General features: G+C 49.5%; 1 protein-coding gene and 1 pseudogene across 6 annotated transcripts in view; one reads left to right on the forward strand and one right to left on the reverse strand.

Moving 5' to 3' along the window:
• Positions 1–10,770, forward strand: part of AP1M1 (adaptor related protein complex 1 subunit mu 1) — a 30,311-nt gene extending 19,541 nt beyond the window's left edge. For 3 of the 5 annotated variants that reach the window (XM_027084518.1, XM_027084519.1, XM_027084520.1), the window contains 7 exons: positions 639–765; positions 1,816–1,958; positions 2,424–2,495; positions 3,010–3,168; positions 8,871–8,996; positions 9,631–9,706; positions 9,868–10,770. In XM_027084518.1, coding sequence (XP_026940319.1) covers positions 639–765; positions 1,816–1,958; positions 2,424–2,495; positions 3,010–3,168; positions 8,871–8,996; positions 9,631–9,706; positions 9,868–9,890 — 726 coding nt within the window. In that variant the 3' untranslated portion in view covers positions 9,891–10,770. Of the gene's footprint in view, positions 1–638; positions 766–1,815; positions 1,959–2,423; positions 2,496–3,009; positions 3,169–3,375; positions 3,452–8,651; positions 8,768–8,870; positions 8,997–9,630; positions 9,707–9,867 lie in introns of those variants that run through there. The other 2 variants (XR_003428314.1, XR_003428315.1) reach the window with 2 other exon arrangements.
• Positions 10,771–12,505: 1,735 nt separating this feature from the next.
• Positions 12,506–15,081, reverse strand: LOC113608366 (NADH-cytochrome b5 reductase 3 pseudogene; annotated as a pseudogene). The gene has a single exon (XR_003428316.1). The product of XR_003428316.1 is annotated as an NADH-cytochrome b5 reductase 3 pseudogene (transcript).
• Positions 15,082–17,983: the final 2,902 nt, after the last annotated feature.

Below are 17,983 nucleotides of genomic sequence, written 5' to 3' on the forward strand. Positions count from 1 at the left end.
TGATTTTTAGTTGCACTCTCAGATGCCTTCCGGTTTGCACAGGAGTTAAAAGGTAGCCCAAGTCACAGCCCCGCCCTATTGAGGAGGAGCTGCTCAGTCAGTGTTGTAGCTGTGATTGTATTTGCTTAAGTGTATTGTTATTTTGGATCGGTGGTTATCAGACATCAGGGCAGCCCTGGGAGCAGGGTCCAGGAAGCTCCGTCTTCAACAAGCCCTAGGGACTTCGCCAGGCCCCACATGGAGGAACAGAGATTTCCAGGAAAGTCAGTCTGGCCTGCTCCCAACAGATGAGCAGACCTGGTAGAGTCCCTGCCCAGGCCAGCCGAGCACACGGCCTCAAGCCACCAGGTCTGTCCCGGGCATCCCAAGAGCAACTTAGAGTAGAGCCCTCAGAGAGGATTCCAGGCACAGTATCACCTGGCCCATCTGCGAGGGAGGAGCCTAGTGTGGCCTGAGGACTAGAAGGCGGGACCTGTAAGTGTCTGCCTCCCTGGCCTGGCCTGGCCCTGCCTCCCCAGCTCAGGGGACAGCGAGAAGGGCTTCGAGAATGGGAGTGGCCAGGAGGGTCACACAGCGTGGTTGGGGGACAGTGACCGGTGCGTGGGGCCTCCCCTCACCCCCTCCTCGCCACCCCCTAGGTCAGTGCCAACGGTAACGTCCTACGCAGTGAGATTGTGGGCTCCATCAAGATGCGGGTCTTCCTGTCGGGCATGCCTGAGCTGCGCCTGGGCCTCAACGACAAGGTTCTCTTCGACAACACGGGCCGTGAGTATGCCACCGGGGCCCAGGTTTCAGCCCTGGGGCAGCTGAGGGACTGTTCACCTGCGTGATGAACAACAAGTTCATCTCAAGCACTTGGCTTAGAAACATTTTCACGTTGTTTAAAGACAACTGTGAAAACGAATAAACTAACACCTGGACTTAGAGGACGTGGGAGAGTGAAAATACTCAAGTCAAGCCCCCTTGTTGCTCCGAGGGCCAGAGGTGCAGGTGAGCACCTTAGGTGCCAAAGCACATGTAGCATCATACAACAGGTCCTCAACTCCACCCTACTGGAAGGTACTGCGGGCTCGCTCTCCCCTCCCAGACCCAGTTTCTGCCCTCACCTCTGGCGTTGGGTCTGGGCTGTTCAAAAGCCACACACAGTGGTTCGAGCATGCGCTGCCTGGCCTGGATGTAGCACTTCCCATGGTGGGGCATGGCCAGAGCGGCCTCAGGAGCCCAGGGTGGCTGGGGCTCCGTGTTTGCAAACTGGACCACCAGCCTCCCCGCCAACCACAGGTCCACCGGCGGCCGGAGCAGTGGCGCTTGTTGTCATAATTACGTCTGCAGCATCGCTAGTGAGGGCCTCTCTGACGTTAGCCCATCAGAGCAGCTCCCCTCTCAGGACTGAGCTCAACCCACACAGCCTCTCTGGGCTGGGAAACCAAGACAGGACCCCAGGGATGACAGGACCGGCGCCCTCAGGGAGCCCCAAGCCATCACCGAGTACCCTCAGTGGGGTCTGTTAATCATTCAGCAAACATGTCCCAGGCAGCAACCCTGGCTGGGGACTCATTGTGAACTAGGCCTACTAGCCCTGTCCTCAGCCCAATCTTGGGACGTAATGGGGCTTCCAGCGGGGTGAGGAGAGATGGGGCGTGGCTGCCTCAGAAGCCGGCCCCCTTGGTGTTCGTGGCCCAAGATACTCTCACAGATCTGGGGGCAGCTCTGCTCTGCTGTGTCAGGAGTGAACCCTAGACAGTGGGAGCATTGCTGAGAGAGTGGCCTGGGGGGCCTAGGGACTGTCCCGCCCTCACCCCCACCTCCCCTCAGGTGGCAAAAGCAAGTCCGTGGAGCTGGAGGACGTGAAGTTCCACCAGTGTGTGCGGCTCTCTCGCTTTGAGAACGACCGCACCATCTCCTTCATCCCACCCGATGGCGAGTTTGAGCTCATGTCCTACCGCCTCAACACCCATGTGAGTGCACCAGCCGCCAGCCAAGAGGGCCCCCAGGCCCCCGCCCCTGCTCCTCCCCTGGGGCAGCCTCCCTCCTCTTCCCTGCTGGCTGGGAGCCATCCCCGTCCACAGCGAGTCTCACGTCTTGTGAGGTGATGCCCAGGATGGGCACAGCTCCCCATGAGCAGCCTGGGCTCCAAGGAGCCTGTTTGACAATGCAAGGCTCTGAACTTTCTGAACTGAGGGGCCAGACCCCTTTGACACCACTGCCCCTTTCCCAGGCATTCCCCACCAGAGCGTCCTCGGTGATGTTTTCTGCGTTTTCTCTAATGCTCTGACCCATCCTGGCACCAGCTGTGGAGCCCCGAGCAGCAGTGTGCTGGGCTCACACCTGGCCCTGTGGTCCCTTGCCCTCAGTTTCCCCTCTGTGAAACAGGGCTTTGTAAAACAACTGGTTGTGAGCGCCATCTTCACTCTCCCCGACAGGTCAAGCCCTTGATCTGGATCGAGTCTGTGATTGAAAAGCATTCCCACAGCCGCATCGAGTACATGATCAAGGTGTGTGTGCATCCTGCACGCAGCATCAGCCAGGCGTGTGGGGCATAAGACGGGGGATTTGGGCTCCCCCGCCTAGTGCAGGCCTTCTGGTATCTCTGGCCTGTCCGGGGCCTTGGGCACAGAGAGGACACGCTGCCCGGATCTTGTGTGCGGCCACCGTGGCAGTGGCCTGTGACCAAGTGTCCAGGTGGAGCACTTCTGCCACTCAGTGACCTCACCTAGCCCAGGCCAGCCCTGGTCACACAGACCTTTTCCCTGGAGGCCAGGGCCAGAGGGAGGGATCGGGAGTCCCAAAGGCCAAGGGGACAGGAGGGCAGAGACTGACCGTCCAAAGTTGAGCTTAAGGAAGACCCCAGGGGGTGGGAGAGGGCGTGGGGGTCAGCTCGGTGCTGGGAGTGGGACTCCCAGAGGCCAGGCCAAGGGGCATGTGGCCCTTGTGGGAGCAGGCTGGGTGGGAGCCAGGCTGTCTCACCTTCGCCCGCCGCAACCTTGGCCACATTGGCCTCGTCTCCAGGCCAAGAGCCAGTTCAAGCGGCGGTCAACAGCCAACAACGTGGAGATCCACATCCCTGTGCCCAACGATGCCGACTCACCCAAGTTCAAGACGACAGTGGGGAGCGTCAAGTGGGTCCCCGAGAACAGTGAGATCGTGTGGTCCATCAAGTCCTTCCCGGTGAGCACCCTTCTCGGCGGGGCGCCCCCTCCAGACAGGCATGGGCAGAGGCCTGCTCGGCTCAGCCTGGCTGGGGCAGGGGTGGGGCTGGGGCCCAGGGTAGGGGGGCACTCCACCTTCCTCTTGTGTGTGAACCAGCCTGTCTTCAGAGTCACGGCAGGGGTCCCTCTCTCCCTCCTCCTTTCTCCCTCTGACACTCCTGTTTAGAGCTCATCATCCCTCCTGGGGAACAGACTGCCTTGGGGCCAGAGCCTCACGGGAATCCAGCACCAGCTCCAGGAAGGTAGAGCACTTCCTGCCCCGGCCCACAGGCTGGTATAGCCAGCTGGCTTGTGTTCAGGATTCTGAGCACTTGAGTCTGGGTTTGTGTAAAGAGTGCCCTGGGACTGGAAGATGGGTAAGCGGCTGCGCCGACTCAGGGTGCGGCCCATCGCCCTTCTCATGAGAAACAAGATGGAGCACTTTTTCACGACTCAGAGGACTGTTTGTGCTTCTTTCTCGGGAAACTGTAGTAGCTGTCTCTTGCTCACTTCTCTATCAAGTTTGCTCATTTTCTTCTTAGTTTCCAAAAGCTGTTTACACATGGGCAAGATTAGTACCTTTTCTTTGATATCAGTTGCAAATGGTATTTCTCAGTGTTTGGTGTTCGTCTTTTGACTTTGCTTCTGGTGTTTTTTGCTGTGTAACCTTTTTGATTGCTTCTTCTTTTAATTGTTGTTTAATGTAGTCACATTTCTCAGTCTTTCTTTTATTGTGTTTGGATTTTAAGTCATGATTTGAAAGGCTTCCCCATTCCAGGCTATAAAGCAATTCACCCATGTTTGCTTCTAGAACGAGTACAGTAGTATTTTTCACCTTAGACTTCAGGTCCTTTTGGAGCACAGTCTGGTAAATGGGTGACATACAGATCCAGCTTTATCTTTTCCCACATGGCTATCCAGTTTCCTAACCTCATTCACTAAAAAGTCCCATCTTTTCCCCAGTGGTTTGAAATGCCGTGTTTTTCAAAAATCAAATTTTCATGCGGCATTAGGTCTCTTTTTGAGCATCCTCTTGTCTGTCTCTCCGTGCCGCAGAGGCCACATTTTAACTTTATTCTATGTTTTAACATCTGGTAGGGCCAACCCTACCCCTACCGTAACTCCCCACAACCTCACTGCTTGTCTGTTTCCTGGCAACTCTTGCTGGTTTCATTTTTCTTATAAATTTTAGAAGCAGTTTGTTTGCACTAAATTTGTAAGTTAATTGGGAAGGATTAACACCTTTTTGAGGCCGAATTATCCTATCAATAGCCTTGCCCCACTCTCACCTTTGTGCCTTTTGGGAATGTTTTAATGCTTACCTTATATATACCTCATATGGCCTCTCCCATTGTTTTTAAAGGTACTTTTATTTAAATATAACATGCAGAAAAGTAACAAGTGATATGTGTACAACTCAGTGAATTTCCTCAGAGTGAACACAACTGAACCGGATAAAAGCCACAGAACACTCCTTGCCTCCAGGACACCCCAAAGATCTCTTCTGGTTTTGCATATTTCTCATTAAGATAATTTTTAAGTTGATATTTTGGTAACTGGGGTCTTCTCTTCCATTGTGTCTTACAACAGGTTGCTAACATTTGTATGGTAATTTTGTGTCCTGGTACCTTACTAAATTTTTTGTTTGTGGTAGTTTTTCTTTCAATTCTCATGGGTTTTTAGATATTCTTCCACACTGTTTGCAGCCAGATGCAGTTTCCCCTTTTCCTCTCCCATTCTTGGGCACCTTATAGCTTCTGGCGTCTCACTGCTTCACTTGCTATCTCCATTGCCTGTAAATGGCGGTGGAGAGAGCAGCCTCCTGGCTTTGCCCCCAGCTGGAGCTGGCAGGGTTTCCCCTCTTAAGTGTGTTGCTGCTTTGGGCTACAATTCACTTCAGTCCTACTTTACTGTGTTTTTATTTTTTATTTTATTTTATTTTTTTAATATTTATTTTTATTTGGTTGTGCTGGGTCTTAGTTGGGGCAGGCAGGCTCCTTAGTTGTAGCACACAGGCTCCTTAGTTGTAGCACACAGGCTCCTTAGTTGTGTCATGCGAACTCTTAGTTGCTGCGTGCGAACTGTTAGTTGCTGCATGCATGTGGGATCTAGTTCCCTGACCAGGGATCAAACCTGGGCCCCCTGCATTGGGAGCACAGAGTCCTAACCACTGTGCTACCAGGGAAGTCCCCTTTACTGTGTTTTTAGCACAAATGGCCAACGAATTTACCCAAACGCCTCTTCAGTGTCTGTAAGTTCCTATATTAATATAGGATGGATCTTGAACCATCCATGCATTCTGGCAAACCCCACTTGATCATGATCTGTTTTCTCTTTAATGTGCTATTAATCTTGTTGGTTAACATTGTATGTAGGATTTTTACATTGAGATCCATAACTGAGATTGATTTTTTTTTTGGTACAGTCTCTATCAGGTATCAATATTGTACCCATTTCATTATTTTTTTGTCTCCCTTTTCCATGATGCAGAACAGTTTAAGTAGCCTTGAGATCTTCTTGCCTTGAGAGGATTGGTAGAATTTGGCTGTGTGACCATCTGTATCTCTGTTACTTTCTCTACCTCATCTGTGGAAATTAGACCATTTAGAGTTTCTATTTCTGTTGGAGTCAGTTTAGGTAAATTGTATTTTCCTACAAAATTATCCATCCTAACCAGGTTTTCAAATTTGTCTACACAGAGTTGTAGAAAATTGGTGTCTTTTTTTCCCCTTCTCTTATGACAATTACTTCTGCCTCGTTATATCTTATTTTGCGTACTTGTGCCTTCTTTTTTCCTTGATAAGGTTACCTGGTGGTTTGCGTATTTTTTTTCCAGGTTCACTTTTTAGTTTATTTGTTGTAATAGTTTTCAGTTTTATAAGTCTTTAATTTGAGTTTCTTCATCCTTTCTTTGCTTTAGTTTTCAAGTTCTGTATTTTAATTTGATTATTTTGTTTTAAAATTTGTATTGATATAAATGAATATTTAAGCCACAAATGTTCCTCTGAACCCCGCCTTAGCTGTATAGCCCATAGATCTGGCATGTAATATTTGATATTATCTAGAAATTCTGTAATTGAATGGAGAGTGATTTTTTGTTTTGTTTTGTCTTGTTTGAATTTCCTGGTCAAGGGGTTTTTTCCATTTTGTCTTCACTATAAATTTGGTGCTTTGAGACCAGAGAATGTTATTCATGCTGTTTCTACTTTTAGAATTTATTGAAGTGTTCATTGTGCACTAATAGAAGGTCAGAGTTTGTGAATATCCCATATGTAGTTGAGAAGAAGATAGGGCCTCTGTTATTGGGGTAGAGAATTTGACACATGTGCCATGAGGTCTGCCATGATGCCATGAGAGCATCAGTCAGACAGAGAGCTGGGCCAGCTCTGCCTTTCTCTGGTTCTCTTCTCCTCTCTTGTAGCATCTGCTTAACAAAAGTTGCTGCCATGTTATTTGGTGCATAGATACTCCTATCTATTGTATCCTCCCTATGGATCATAGGAATAGCCTTTAGGATGTGGACTATCATCCTCTGCACCTGTAATTCTTTGCCTTGAATTCTCCGCTGTGGCAGCAGCCCTGCTCTATTTTGTTTGACTTTGGCTGGCATGCCTTCACCCATTCTTTCTACTGGTTTAGCCTTTCTCACTCTGCTTTTACAGTGTGGAGTTGGGTTTTGGTCTGTGAGCCAACCTCTAAGTCTTTCTCATTAATAGGAGAAGTAAACCCATGTACATGGACATGACTGACACAAGGTAGGCTTGCAGACTTCCACCCCCCCCCCGGAGAGGGCCAGCCTCTCTGCATATTGTTTTGCTTTCATTTTCCACTTTGCCTTTTCTTTAATTACTACTCTTAACCTTTTTTTTTTTTTTTTTTTGGACTGCGTTTGGGTCTTCGTTGCTGTGTGCGGGCTTTCTCTAGTTGCAGCGAGCGGGGGCTACTCTTTGTTGTGATGTGCAGGCTTCTTGTTGCGATGGCTTCTCTTGTTACGGAGCACGGGCTCTAGGCACGTGGGCTTCAGTAGTTGGAGCATGCAGGCTCAGTAGTTGCGGTACATGGGCCCTAGAGCGCACAGGCTTCATCAGTTGTGGCTTGCGGGCTCTAGAGCACAGGCTCAGTAGTTGCAGCGCATGGGCTTAGTTGCTCCGTGGCGTGTGGGATCTTCCCGGGACAGGGATTGAACCCGTGACCCCTGCATTGGCAGGCAGATTCTTTTTTTAAAAAAATTAATTAATTTATTTTTGGCTGTGTTGGGTCTTTGTTGCTGCGCACATGCTTTCTCTAGTTGTTGAGAGCGGGGGCTACTTTTTGTTGCTGTGAGCGGGTTTCTCGCTGAGGTGGCTTCTCATTGCGGAGCACGGGCTCTAGGAGCACTGGCTCAGTAGTTGTGGCTCACGGCCTCTAGAGCGCAGGCTCAGTAGTTGTGGCGCACAGGCTTAGTTGCTCCGTGGCATGTGGGATCTTCCCGGACCAGGGCTCGAACCCGTGTCCCCTGCATTGGCAGGCGGATTCTTAACCACTGCACCACCAGGGAAGCCCCTGGCAGGTGGATTCTTAACCACTGCACCACCAGGGAAGTCCCTCCACTTTGTTTTTATAAGGCTCAGATTTTTGGTCAGGTTGTTGTTTCATACACAGGCTGATGGAGCTGATTTTGTTCCTTTGCTGCCTGCTTCGTCTATTGCTGAGACCACATTATTCTCCCCTCGTTGTCCCAGAATCTGCACTCAGCACATAGCACCGAGTCAGGCAGAGTCCACATTCCTGCACTGATGAGCAGAGACTGACCACTCACTTCATCCCGGGGCGGGGGGAGCATGAGCTCAGCCCTGGGGAGGCGTGGCTCTCTCCTGCCCTGCCCTGCCCGAGGCATGCAGAAGTAGCTCTGGTCGGCAGTGACTGCTGTGACTGCTGTTGCCAGAGGCATGGGGATCAAAACCCTCCATGTCCCGGGTGTGATGAGAGCTATGCTCCCCACTCCTCCCTGCTGTTCTGGGTGAGGCTCACCGGGCGCTTGGACAACCAGGCCAAGACTCCTGACTCCTCGTGGCCGAGAGGAGGGTTCCAGTCATTCCTGGCCCTGCTCCAAGCACCATCTCTGGAGTCATTGCTCAGCTTCCAGGGCCAGAGCCACGCCCTTTGGGGGCAAGACCCAGGGCCAGCTCATCAGTCAGCCCCCAACCTTGGTCTCTTATTTTTGTTGCCTCTCCCTGTTCCCTTTTCTTCATTTTGACATGTCCCTCTTGCTTTCACACACCTTCCTGACACTGGGCTCTGGGGGTGTTCACTTGGACTCTGGCCTGGGCAGGTAGGGGCCCTTGTCCCACGGCAGCCCACATCTGCGCTGTGTGCTCGCTCTCCCTCTCTGTTCTTCCCTCCCAAGGCCTGTTGGTCTTATTTTCCTTGAAGCAGCTAGGCTTCTGTGCCTGGCAACTTGTGAAATTTTCTCTTCATCCTCAGAATTCAGCAGTTTTCCCCAGCGGGGCTGGTGGGGGCAGCCTGTGAGGCCTGGAGGACAAGTATGAGTGTTTTGGAGAAGCCAAGGCACTGGGTGACTGCAGGTCACACAGGAGGAGGTTGGTGGCCGAACCAGCAGCCTGGCATTCTCCAGGGGCAGCTGTTGGCCGAGCTTGCCCGGGGCCTCAGCCTGACCACCTCCACCCTGGTGTTCTCCCCCAGGGCGGCAAGGAGTACCTGATGCGGGCCCACTTCGGCCTGCCCAGCGTGGAGGCGGAGGACAAGGAGGGCAAGCCCCCGATCAGTGTCAAGTTTGAGATCCCCTACTTCACTACCTCCGGCATCCAGGTACATGCGGCCAGGGCTGCCAGGGCCCCAGAGCAGACATGGATAGGACCAGGGGGGCCTCAGGAACCGGGACCAGGTGTCAGTCCAGGCTCAGAGGGTTGCAGGTGACAGACATCTGTGCAACCAGTTAGAAAAGGGTGCTAATTGGCTTGTCCTGGGGCTCCGCGGTGCTCCTGGCTCTGCCTGTCTCCGAGGGCAGCCCGGCCCTAATGGAAAGAGGCCCACAGTTGTTTACCCAGACCTGACCTGTGCTTGAGCTCCAAGCTCAGAGATGCATTCAGTCCCCAAAACTAGAGTTTGAGCCTCTAGCATCCACGCACTTGCCACCATGGGACCCGTTTTCCTGGGCACCTCCGCAGAAGACCTGCATGGGGAAGAGAACCCTGGACGGGACCCCTTCTCCAGGAATCTGCTGGAGGGCTGTGCCCGAGAGCGCACATCTGGCTCTTTGCCGCATCTTCTAGAAGTACCTCCACCCTCCCTCAGCCTCAGAGAGGTTCAGACAGATCAAGGCCCTTTGCCCCCTCCCTCGCCCTCCTGGTCACAGCCTGGCCCCGGGAGGAATGACTAAGCGGGGACCAGGAAGGGGGATGGGGGTGTGTGCATGCTTAGGGCCCTGGTACCTGTGCCCCAGGTGCGCTACCTGAAGATCATCGAGAAGAGCGGCTACCAGGCCCTACCGTGGGTTCGTTACATCACTCAGAACGGAGGTGCGTGCGGCCCACCCGTGGGGCAGGTCGGGGGGGTGCTGGAAAGGTCCCTGGTGGGCATGCTGCTGTCTCCAGGGTGGTGCTCACGGAGCAGCCCCAGGGTCGGGGCAGGTGGGCCCAGGGTGCAGAGCAGACAACAGACGCCTCCTCCTCACTCCTAGATTACCAGCTCCGGACCCAGTGAGGGGCCACGGTGGCCAACGCTCCCGGCCCAGCACTGGGCCTCCTGGTGGAAGCACCAGGAGGAAGCACCTGCCAAGCCTGCCGGAAGGAAGGGCTCCCCTGGACACCAGCCACCCTCCCGGCTCCACCCAGGGGCCCCTCCTCCTCCAGGCGCACCTGCTGTGCCGTCGCCACTCTCATCCCCCAAGTCCCTTTTCCCAGAAGAGGCTTATCTTCAAGAAGTCTCGTCTCTTTGCCCCCGAGTCAGTTTGAAGGGAAGGAAAGAAATCTTTCCCTCCAGAGATCAAATACAGCCTTCTGTGCTGTTTAGCTCCTAGTCACGAAAAGATTGGGAAACGCTCGCCAGACCACTGTCTGGCCGGGCTGGCAGGGCCACCGTTTTGTTGCCATTCTATTGAACGTTGTAGGTTTATTGAGTGTTCCTGGATTTTTGTCTTGGTCCGTTGCTGTTTACGTGAACTTCACTGTCCACGCCTCCTGCCCCTCATCCTGAAGCGCTCAGGCAGCACTTAGCGAGGACAGGACCTCCCCGTTCCTCGCCCTCCTCCCCAGCGAGGCTGACGCTGGGTCGCCTTCCCACATCGGGCCAGAACCTGGCACTTTGATCGGAGGCTGCAGCTGATGGCTGTTCCTTGGAGGCTCCTTGGCCTGGACGCATAGGCTTCAACAGAGGCGCCTTCTGAGGGCCAGCCTGTGCCACACGATGCTGTCACTCAGCCACATCAGTGTTTGTCCCCCCAGGGGAGGTGGGGTCCAGGAAGGGCCCCTGGCCTCAGAGGGTGGGGCGCACGGGTCATCCACATCCGTGCTTGGACACCACCCCCTTCAACCCTGTCTGTGTTTGTGTCATGAGTACATTAAATTCCATCAGTTACACATGCTGCCTGCTTTCCATCTGATGCAGCGTGGTACTGACTCCCCATGGATGACCAGGGGGAGGTGCAGGCTCCCGCCAACCTGTGTGTGGCTCCGTGTGGTGTCACCAGCTCCCAGTGCCCCTACATCCCCCAGGGAAGACGGGAACAGGCAATGGGACGGCAGAGCCATTGCACTGGGCCACCAGGGCCACCCCTTCTAGGGGGACCACACAGAGGAGAGCACATAGCAAAATGTATCCCTCTCATCGGAGATGACTGTTACAACCCCCAACCCTCAGATCACCAACAGCTTGCTCCCATCCCTTCCCAGCCCAGTGGTCTTCCTTAGAGTGTGGTCCTGGTACCAGCAACATCAGCGTCCCCTTGGAGCTCACTACAAATGCAGGTTCACAGGCCTACCCTGACCTGCTGAGGCAGAGTCTCGGGATGGGGCTCAGGAGACCAGTTAACAGGCTCTACATGTGATTCGTGCACGCACTGGAGTCTGAGAACCGCTGCCTGGTCCATAGAGGGGATCATGGTGGGCACATGGGCAGGAGGAGCTTGTGTTCCCACTGCAGGCACTTGCACCCACTGTCCCTCCAACGCTGATGGCCCTGCCTGCCCCACACCCTCTTACATTCAAGGACTGTGTTTTCTTCTCCCTCTCCCATATCACCCAGCTCCTACTTGGAGGTCTAGTGGGCATCAGCCTGAGTGGAAGCTTGGCCTTCTACCATGTGGAGTAAAGGACGTTGCCCTGGCCCAGGGCTCAGGCCAAAGCCCTTGCAGGCACCCTTAATGCCCCACCCCTCACTCGCATGCCCACATCTGCAGCAAGCCCTGGTGGCCTCCCTCCAGAAGACCCTCCGGAGCCACAATATACAAAGAGACAATGACCAGAATTTTCCAAAATTAAACATTTTAAATGTAAAATCTTTACATTCTCAGATTCAGGAAACCATTGAGGCCAAATCAGGATAAATAAATCTAAGTCTAAAACTAAGAAACATCACAGTCAAAATGCAGAACATTAGAGACTCAGTGAAGATCACAAAAAGCAATGCAAAGAAGATAAAAACACACAACACACACAAAAAAGAAAAAAGCAATTAGGCTGAGAGCTGGTTTCACAACTGCAAGAATGGAAGTCAGAAGATAAAGAATAGGCTCAAGGACTTCCCTGGTGGCGCAGTGGTTGAGAGTCCACCTGCCGATGCAGGGGACATGGGTTCGTGCACCGGTCCGGGAAGATCCCACATGCCGCGGAGCGGCTAGGCCTGTGAGCCATGGCCGCTGAGCCTGCGCATCCGGAGCCTGTGCTCCGCAACAGGAGAGGCCACAACAGTGAGAGGCCCGCGTACCGCAAAAAAAAAAAAAAAAGAATAGGCTCAAATTGCTAAGAGAAGATGACTAGTCTGTGATGACCAATTCTGTGCCCAGCAAAAGAACAAAATTAAAAGTTTAACAATAGCAGACCCTCACGAAGCAACTTGGCGTACAACAAGAAGGAGATTCAGGACTTCCCTGATGGCTCAGTGGTTAAGAATCTGCCTGCCAATGCAGGGGACATGGGTTTGAGCCCTGGTCTGGGACGATCCCACATGCTGCAGAGCAACTAAGCCCATGCGCCACAACTGCTGAATCCTGTGTGCTGCAACTACTGAAGCCCATGCACCTAGAGCCCGTGCTCCACAAGAAGAGAAGCCACCACAAAATGAGAAGCCCGCACACCTCAACAAAGAGTAGCCACCTGCTCTCCACAACTAGAGAAAACCCGTGCACAGCAACGAAGACCCAACACCGCCAACAACAACAACAACAAAAAAGGATTCAATGCAGGAGGAAGGAAAGAGACTTGAGGAAGATTGCTGAAAAAGCTTGGAAAACATTGGGAATATCTAAACTGTCATTGACTATATAAAGCAGTGGTAGTGATGAGTTAGTAATGTCTGAGTAGTAACATAAGTTACAACTAAAATTCTGGACAGCATCCTGCAAAATAGATAGGCAGTTGGCATCCATACCTCCCAAGGTCTTTTTACTGTTTGGGAAGAAGATGGACTAAAGTCTAAAAAAACTATATATTCTTGTATAACTTCCAAACCAGTGGTTGGGAAACGGTTTAAAGAAAATTTTAACAAACCAACAGGAAAGGAGAGAGGAGCATGAAAAAGCGGGATAAATACAAGGTGTGCTAAGAATCTTTTAATAATAACACTTAAAACTGCACAGCTTTTCCTACTGTGTCATAGAAACCGCAAAATAAGGTTGTAGAAATAAATCCAAATGTTAGGAATCACAATAAATGTAAACGAAGCAAACCTGCTAGTTTAAGATACAAAATCCAGCTATATCCTGTTTGTGAAATATACACCTGCAATATGAGTACACAACACAGTTAAAAGGAAAATAATGCTAACCAATACCAAAATAAACCTCATGTAGTTATATTAATATCAGACCAAATAGACTTAAGGCCAAAAAAAAAAAAGTGTACTAGACCTTGAAACACTTTTCGCAAATTCCCAAGAATTCTTGGTATTAGAGTCCACATTCTCTAAGGAATTCTCAAGAGAATTAAGTTAGAAATCAACAACAAATGAATTTCTTTAAAATATTTACAAATATAATTAGTTTTCTTTTTTTTTCCAAATTAGCAAAATTTTACTTCAATTTGCTCATAAACGACTCTAAAAAGCCGATATGCAAGAGGCCGACACGCTGTGGTCTAAAGGCAACGTCGAGGCCACTGAGAATATCCCTCAGACAAGAGGCTCTGCTCAAAATCTCCCCCATCTGGGGTGAGGGCAGCAGAATGGGGGTCTGGGACAGAGGGATAAATACATCGTCTTAGCTCTGCCATTAGGGCTGGCAGCCCGGGACCCCAAGCTGGTCAATCAGAGGTCGACTGCTTGGAGCTTCCAAAGCTACCCGAATGTTTGGGTGTTTTGGGGAAATACTGAGGCTTTGGGAGGGCCCATGTGCCAGCTGGAAGGGCCCTCGGCCAGCCCCCTCCTCCTACTCCAGCTCCAGGGAGAGCGCAATTCCCTGCTGGCCGGGCCTGCTGTACCCTGGGGTCGAGGCAGCCTCTCACCCAGCAGCCCCTGCCAGGAGGGGGTGGGGAAGGGCATCTCCAGTGAGGCCCAGACAGGAATCTGCCCTAAAGGTGGCTGACAGCGGCCCACCTGTAACAGAGCCCTGCTCCCAAAGGGGCCCCTTGGGGACCAGCCCAGGGGGGTGACCTCCCAGGCACGGGCAGGCCAGGCTGAACCCGGCCGCAGCAGGAGATGTGGGGGAGAGTGGTGTTAACAGACAACAGCAGGAGGGGTGGGTGCAGACAGGGCACGGTGAGTGTGGGGCGGAGCCAGCCCGGGCCCGCCCATCAGAAGGCGAAGGAGCGCTCCTTGGGGTGGCCCACGCTGTCCAGGTTGGGCAGGCAGGCATACTGGATCATGCACGGGGGCCCGCACATCAGCACCAGCGGCTCCTCCTCCAGGGGTGGAAGGTGGTCCCAGATCATCTCCTCGTTCACGAAGCCCTGGCTGTAGTCCCAAGCTTCAGGGGCACTGTCCACCATGTACCAGAGCTTGAAGCACTCAGAATGTTCGTTCTTCAGTTCCTCCAGCTCCGGCCGCAGCAGGAGGTCCTTCTCAGTCTGGTTGGCAAAGCGCAGGTGGCACACGGTGTGATCATCCCTGTCCTTCATGATGGCGCGGATCACCTGTAGCATTGGGGTGATGCCCGTTCCTCCCGCAAACATGCCCACAGACTTCACCGTCTTGATGACAGGGTTGGATTTCTTGTCTGCACAGATGGCAAACTTTCCTTTGCCCTGGTAGACCAGCAGCCCATTTGGGTCTCGGAACTCAATGGTGCCTCCAATCTTCATGCTTTACAGGTACTGGGACATCTGGGACACCCCACCAGCGGGAAACTTGGGGTGGGTGTCTTTGAAGTAAACCTTGATGACCAGGTCCACAAAGCCCTTGTCATCGCTGGAGACAGGCATGTAGGGCAGAATGACCAGGTTCCCATCGATTCAAGCCAAGAGGTAGATGTGCTAGCCCTATGGGGAGGCCCAGGATGTGCTGGGGCGATGGTAGAGCAAAGTGGAACCATCAGGTGTCAAGGCTGATGGCCTCCTTGTCAATCAGCCGCAGCAGGTACTTCATGTCCAGGTTCTCGAGGGTGATGGCTGGAGTGGAGCTTTGGAACAGCTTCATGAGCAGGCTGTACAGGAACCAGACTGGGGAGAGGACCACGTGGCCCAACGTGCTCAGCCGGGCCCCCGTGGTGGCTCCGCTCTGCTCTAGCTCCGCTGCCGCTGCTGTGACCGCCACGCCCTGGGCCTGCGCCCCCCCGCCACGTCACTGAGCCCAAATATAGTTTTTAAGAACACTTCTAAATTACCATGTGTAATTAAAGAAGAAAATGTAATGGAAATTAGAAAATACCAGTGATTTTTTTTTTAATCTGGATGCAGGTTACATGGTGTTCTCACTTTTGAAAATTCATCAAGCATTTATGATTGTTCACTCTTCTGTATATATGTTACACTTCAGTAAAATTTATAAAGAAAAAAAAGACAACAAATCTGTAAAGCAGCTGGGGTGGAAAACACATTAACTTCAAAAGTGTGACAAGGTAAACAGCCTACTTTTCATCAGCAACAAAGGAAACCAGATGAAAGCAAAATGAAATTTTCAATGTGCTGAAAGAAAACTGCCAACCCAACAAAAATATTTCAAGAATGAGGTTGAAATAAAAACTTTTTCAGACAAAGGCTGTATGAGTTTGCCAGCAGCAGCCAACTCACACTAAAGAAAATTCTAAATTATATTGCTTTGGGCAAAAAGAAAGTGATCCCAGATGGCAGGTCAAGATGTAAGAAGGAATAAAGAATAAAGAAGGAGTGAATACATGGGAAAACCTAAACAAACATAGGTTGCATAAAACAATAATAATGTTTCCTGGAGTTAAAAAAAGTGATAGAATTAAAATGTACAACAGAAAAAAAAAAGTCCTCAGGGAGTAAGTGGAGTTAGAGTGTTCCAAGTCCACGATTGTGTGGGACAAAAGTAAAAAACATCGATGAAATCTGCATTTTGAAAAGCATGCATTATAACTTCTAAAGGAATCACTACAATAATAAAAGCAGAATTGTAACTTCCAAATGTTCAGAGGGAAGACAATGATTTTTTTAAAAACCCACAGACAACCTAAAAGGAGGCCAGAGAGGCCAGAGGGGGGATAAAAAGGAACATAGAAAGGGTAAAAATAGAAAGTAAATTAATAGGGTAGATTTAAATCTAGATTTAAGTGTGATATCAATTATTACATTAAATGTAAATGGACTATACACTCCAGCTAAATGTCAGTTTGCCAAACTGGATTTTTAAAAATTTCAACTCTATGTTATTTATAAGAGACACATAAAAACCATTAAAATACAGAAAATTAAAAAATAACAGGATGGGTACGTCCCTGGTGGCGCAGTGGTTAAGAATCCGCCCAACAATGCAGGTACACGGGTTCGAGCCCTGGTCCGGGAAGATCCCACATACCGCGGAGCAACTAAGCCCATGCGCCACAACCACTGAGCCTGTGTGCTGCAACTACTGAAGCCCACGAGCCTAGAGCCTGTGCACTGCAACAAAGAGTAGCCCCCACTCGCCACAACCAGAGAAAGGCTACACGCAGCAACGAAGACCCAACGCAGCCAAAGATAAATATAATTAATTAATTAATTTTAAAACATATATAACAGATGGGGAAAATAACCATAGAAATACCATAAGAAAGCTGGAATTGTTATATTAATATTAGACAACATATGCTTTAAGGCAAAATCATTGCTGGAGATAAAGTGGGACATATTATTATAATAATAATAAAAGATTCATTTCATCAGGAGATAAAAATATTTTTAATTTGTGTGACCCTAATAACATGGTCTCAAAATACATAAAGCAAAATTTGACACAACTACCAGGAGAGATAGTTAAATCCACAGTAATAATGAGCAATTTAAATTCATCTCTCTCAGCAGTTGATAGAACAAGTAAACCAAAAAGTCAGTAAAGATACAGAATATTTGAACTATACAATTAATAAATTTGACCTAATACAATGTAGAACATTGTATTCAGCAACTACAAAATACATTTTTCTTTGAAGCACACACTGGGTTATAAAGCAAGGTTGAAGGCAATAGTTAGTCCCTTTACCAAAATGTTATTTAGTTAGGAATCAATTTTAAAACAATAATAAGAAAAAATCTCCATATTTTGGAAACCAGTTCTAAATAACCCACTGATCAAGGAAGAAATTTTAGGAAAATTATATTTTCGGAAATTTTAGGGAAATTAATTTTTAGGAAATAATTAAATTTTGGAAAATTATCTTGAACTGAGAGATAATGAAAATACTTATTTAAAAACTTGTGCAATGCAGCTAAAGTAGCATTTTGAAGGAAATTTGTAGCCTTAAGTGTATTAATACTAGATATTAAAATATATGCAATATATGTTGCATATATGTAATATGTAATACAAAATTATATATATTGATAAAATATATATTATAAAAGAAAGACTGAAAATAAAGAGCTAAGCATCTGTCTCCAGAATTTAGGAGAAGAACAAAATAAACCTAAGAGTATAGATAGGAAATAATAAAGAGTAGATATGAAGGAAATAGAAAACAAACATTCAAATAAAAAGAATCAACAAGTCAGCTATTTTAAAAGATGAATGAAATTGAAAAACTGCTGGAAATTTTGAGCAAGATGAATAAAAGGCACTAATAGCTATTATTGGAAATGGGGGAAAAAAAGACATTACTGTAGCTTTTGAAACATTAAAAAGATTAGAACAAGGCAAGTGCCACTTCACAAAGTCACTCAGCCCACTTTCTGTCTACCAAGCTGTGTGCCTGGCCCAGAGCTTCATCCACCTCGAAGAGGACTGTCTTTTTCTAATCCACCTGAAGATACCATATGGGCAAGGAGTACTGGATAAAGGGGTATTATGAACAACTTTATGCCAGCAAACTTGAAAACTTTAGGTAACTTGGACAAATTCCTAGAGGGGAAAAAAACTGACTCAAAAGAAATGAAAAATCTGAATTGTTCTATAACTACTAAAGAAATTAAACTAGTCAAAACTCCAGATCCAGATGACTTTATTGGGAAAGTTTTACCAAACATTAAAGAAAAAAAAAGAAGAATTTCACA

The sequence above is a fragment of the Aethalodelphis obliquidens genome, unplaced genomic scaffold, assembly GCF_003676395.1.
Source record: "Aethalodelphis obliquidens isolate GAN/ISIS:26980383/991018 unplaced genomic scaffold, ASM367639v1 scaffold53, whole genome shotgun sequence".
Taxonomy (NCBI): domain Eukaryota; kingdom Metazoa; phylum Chordata; class Mammalia; order Artiodactyla; family Delphinidae; genus Aethalodelphis; species Aethalodelphis obliquidens.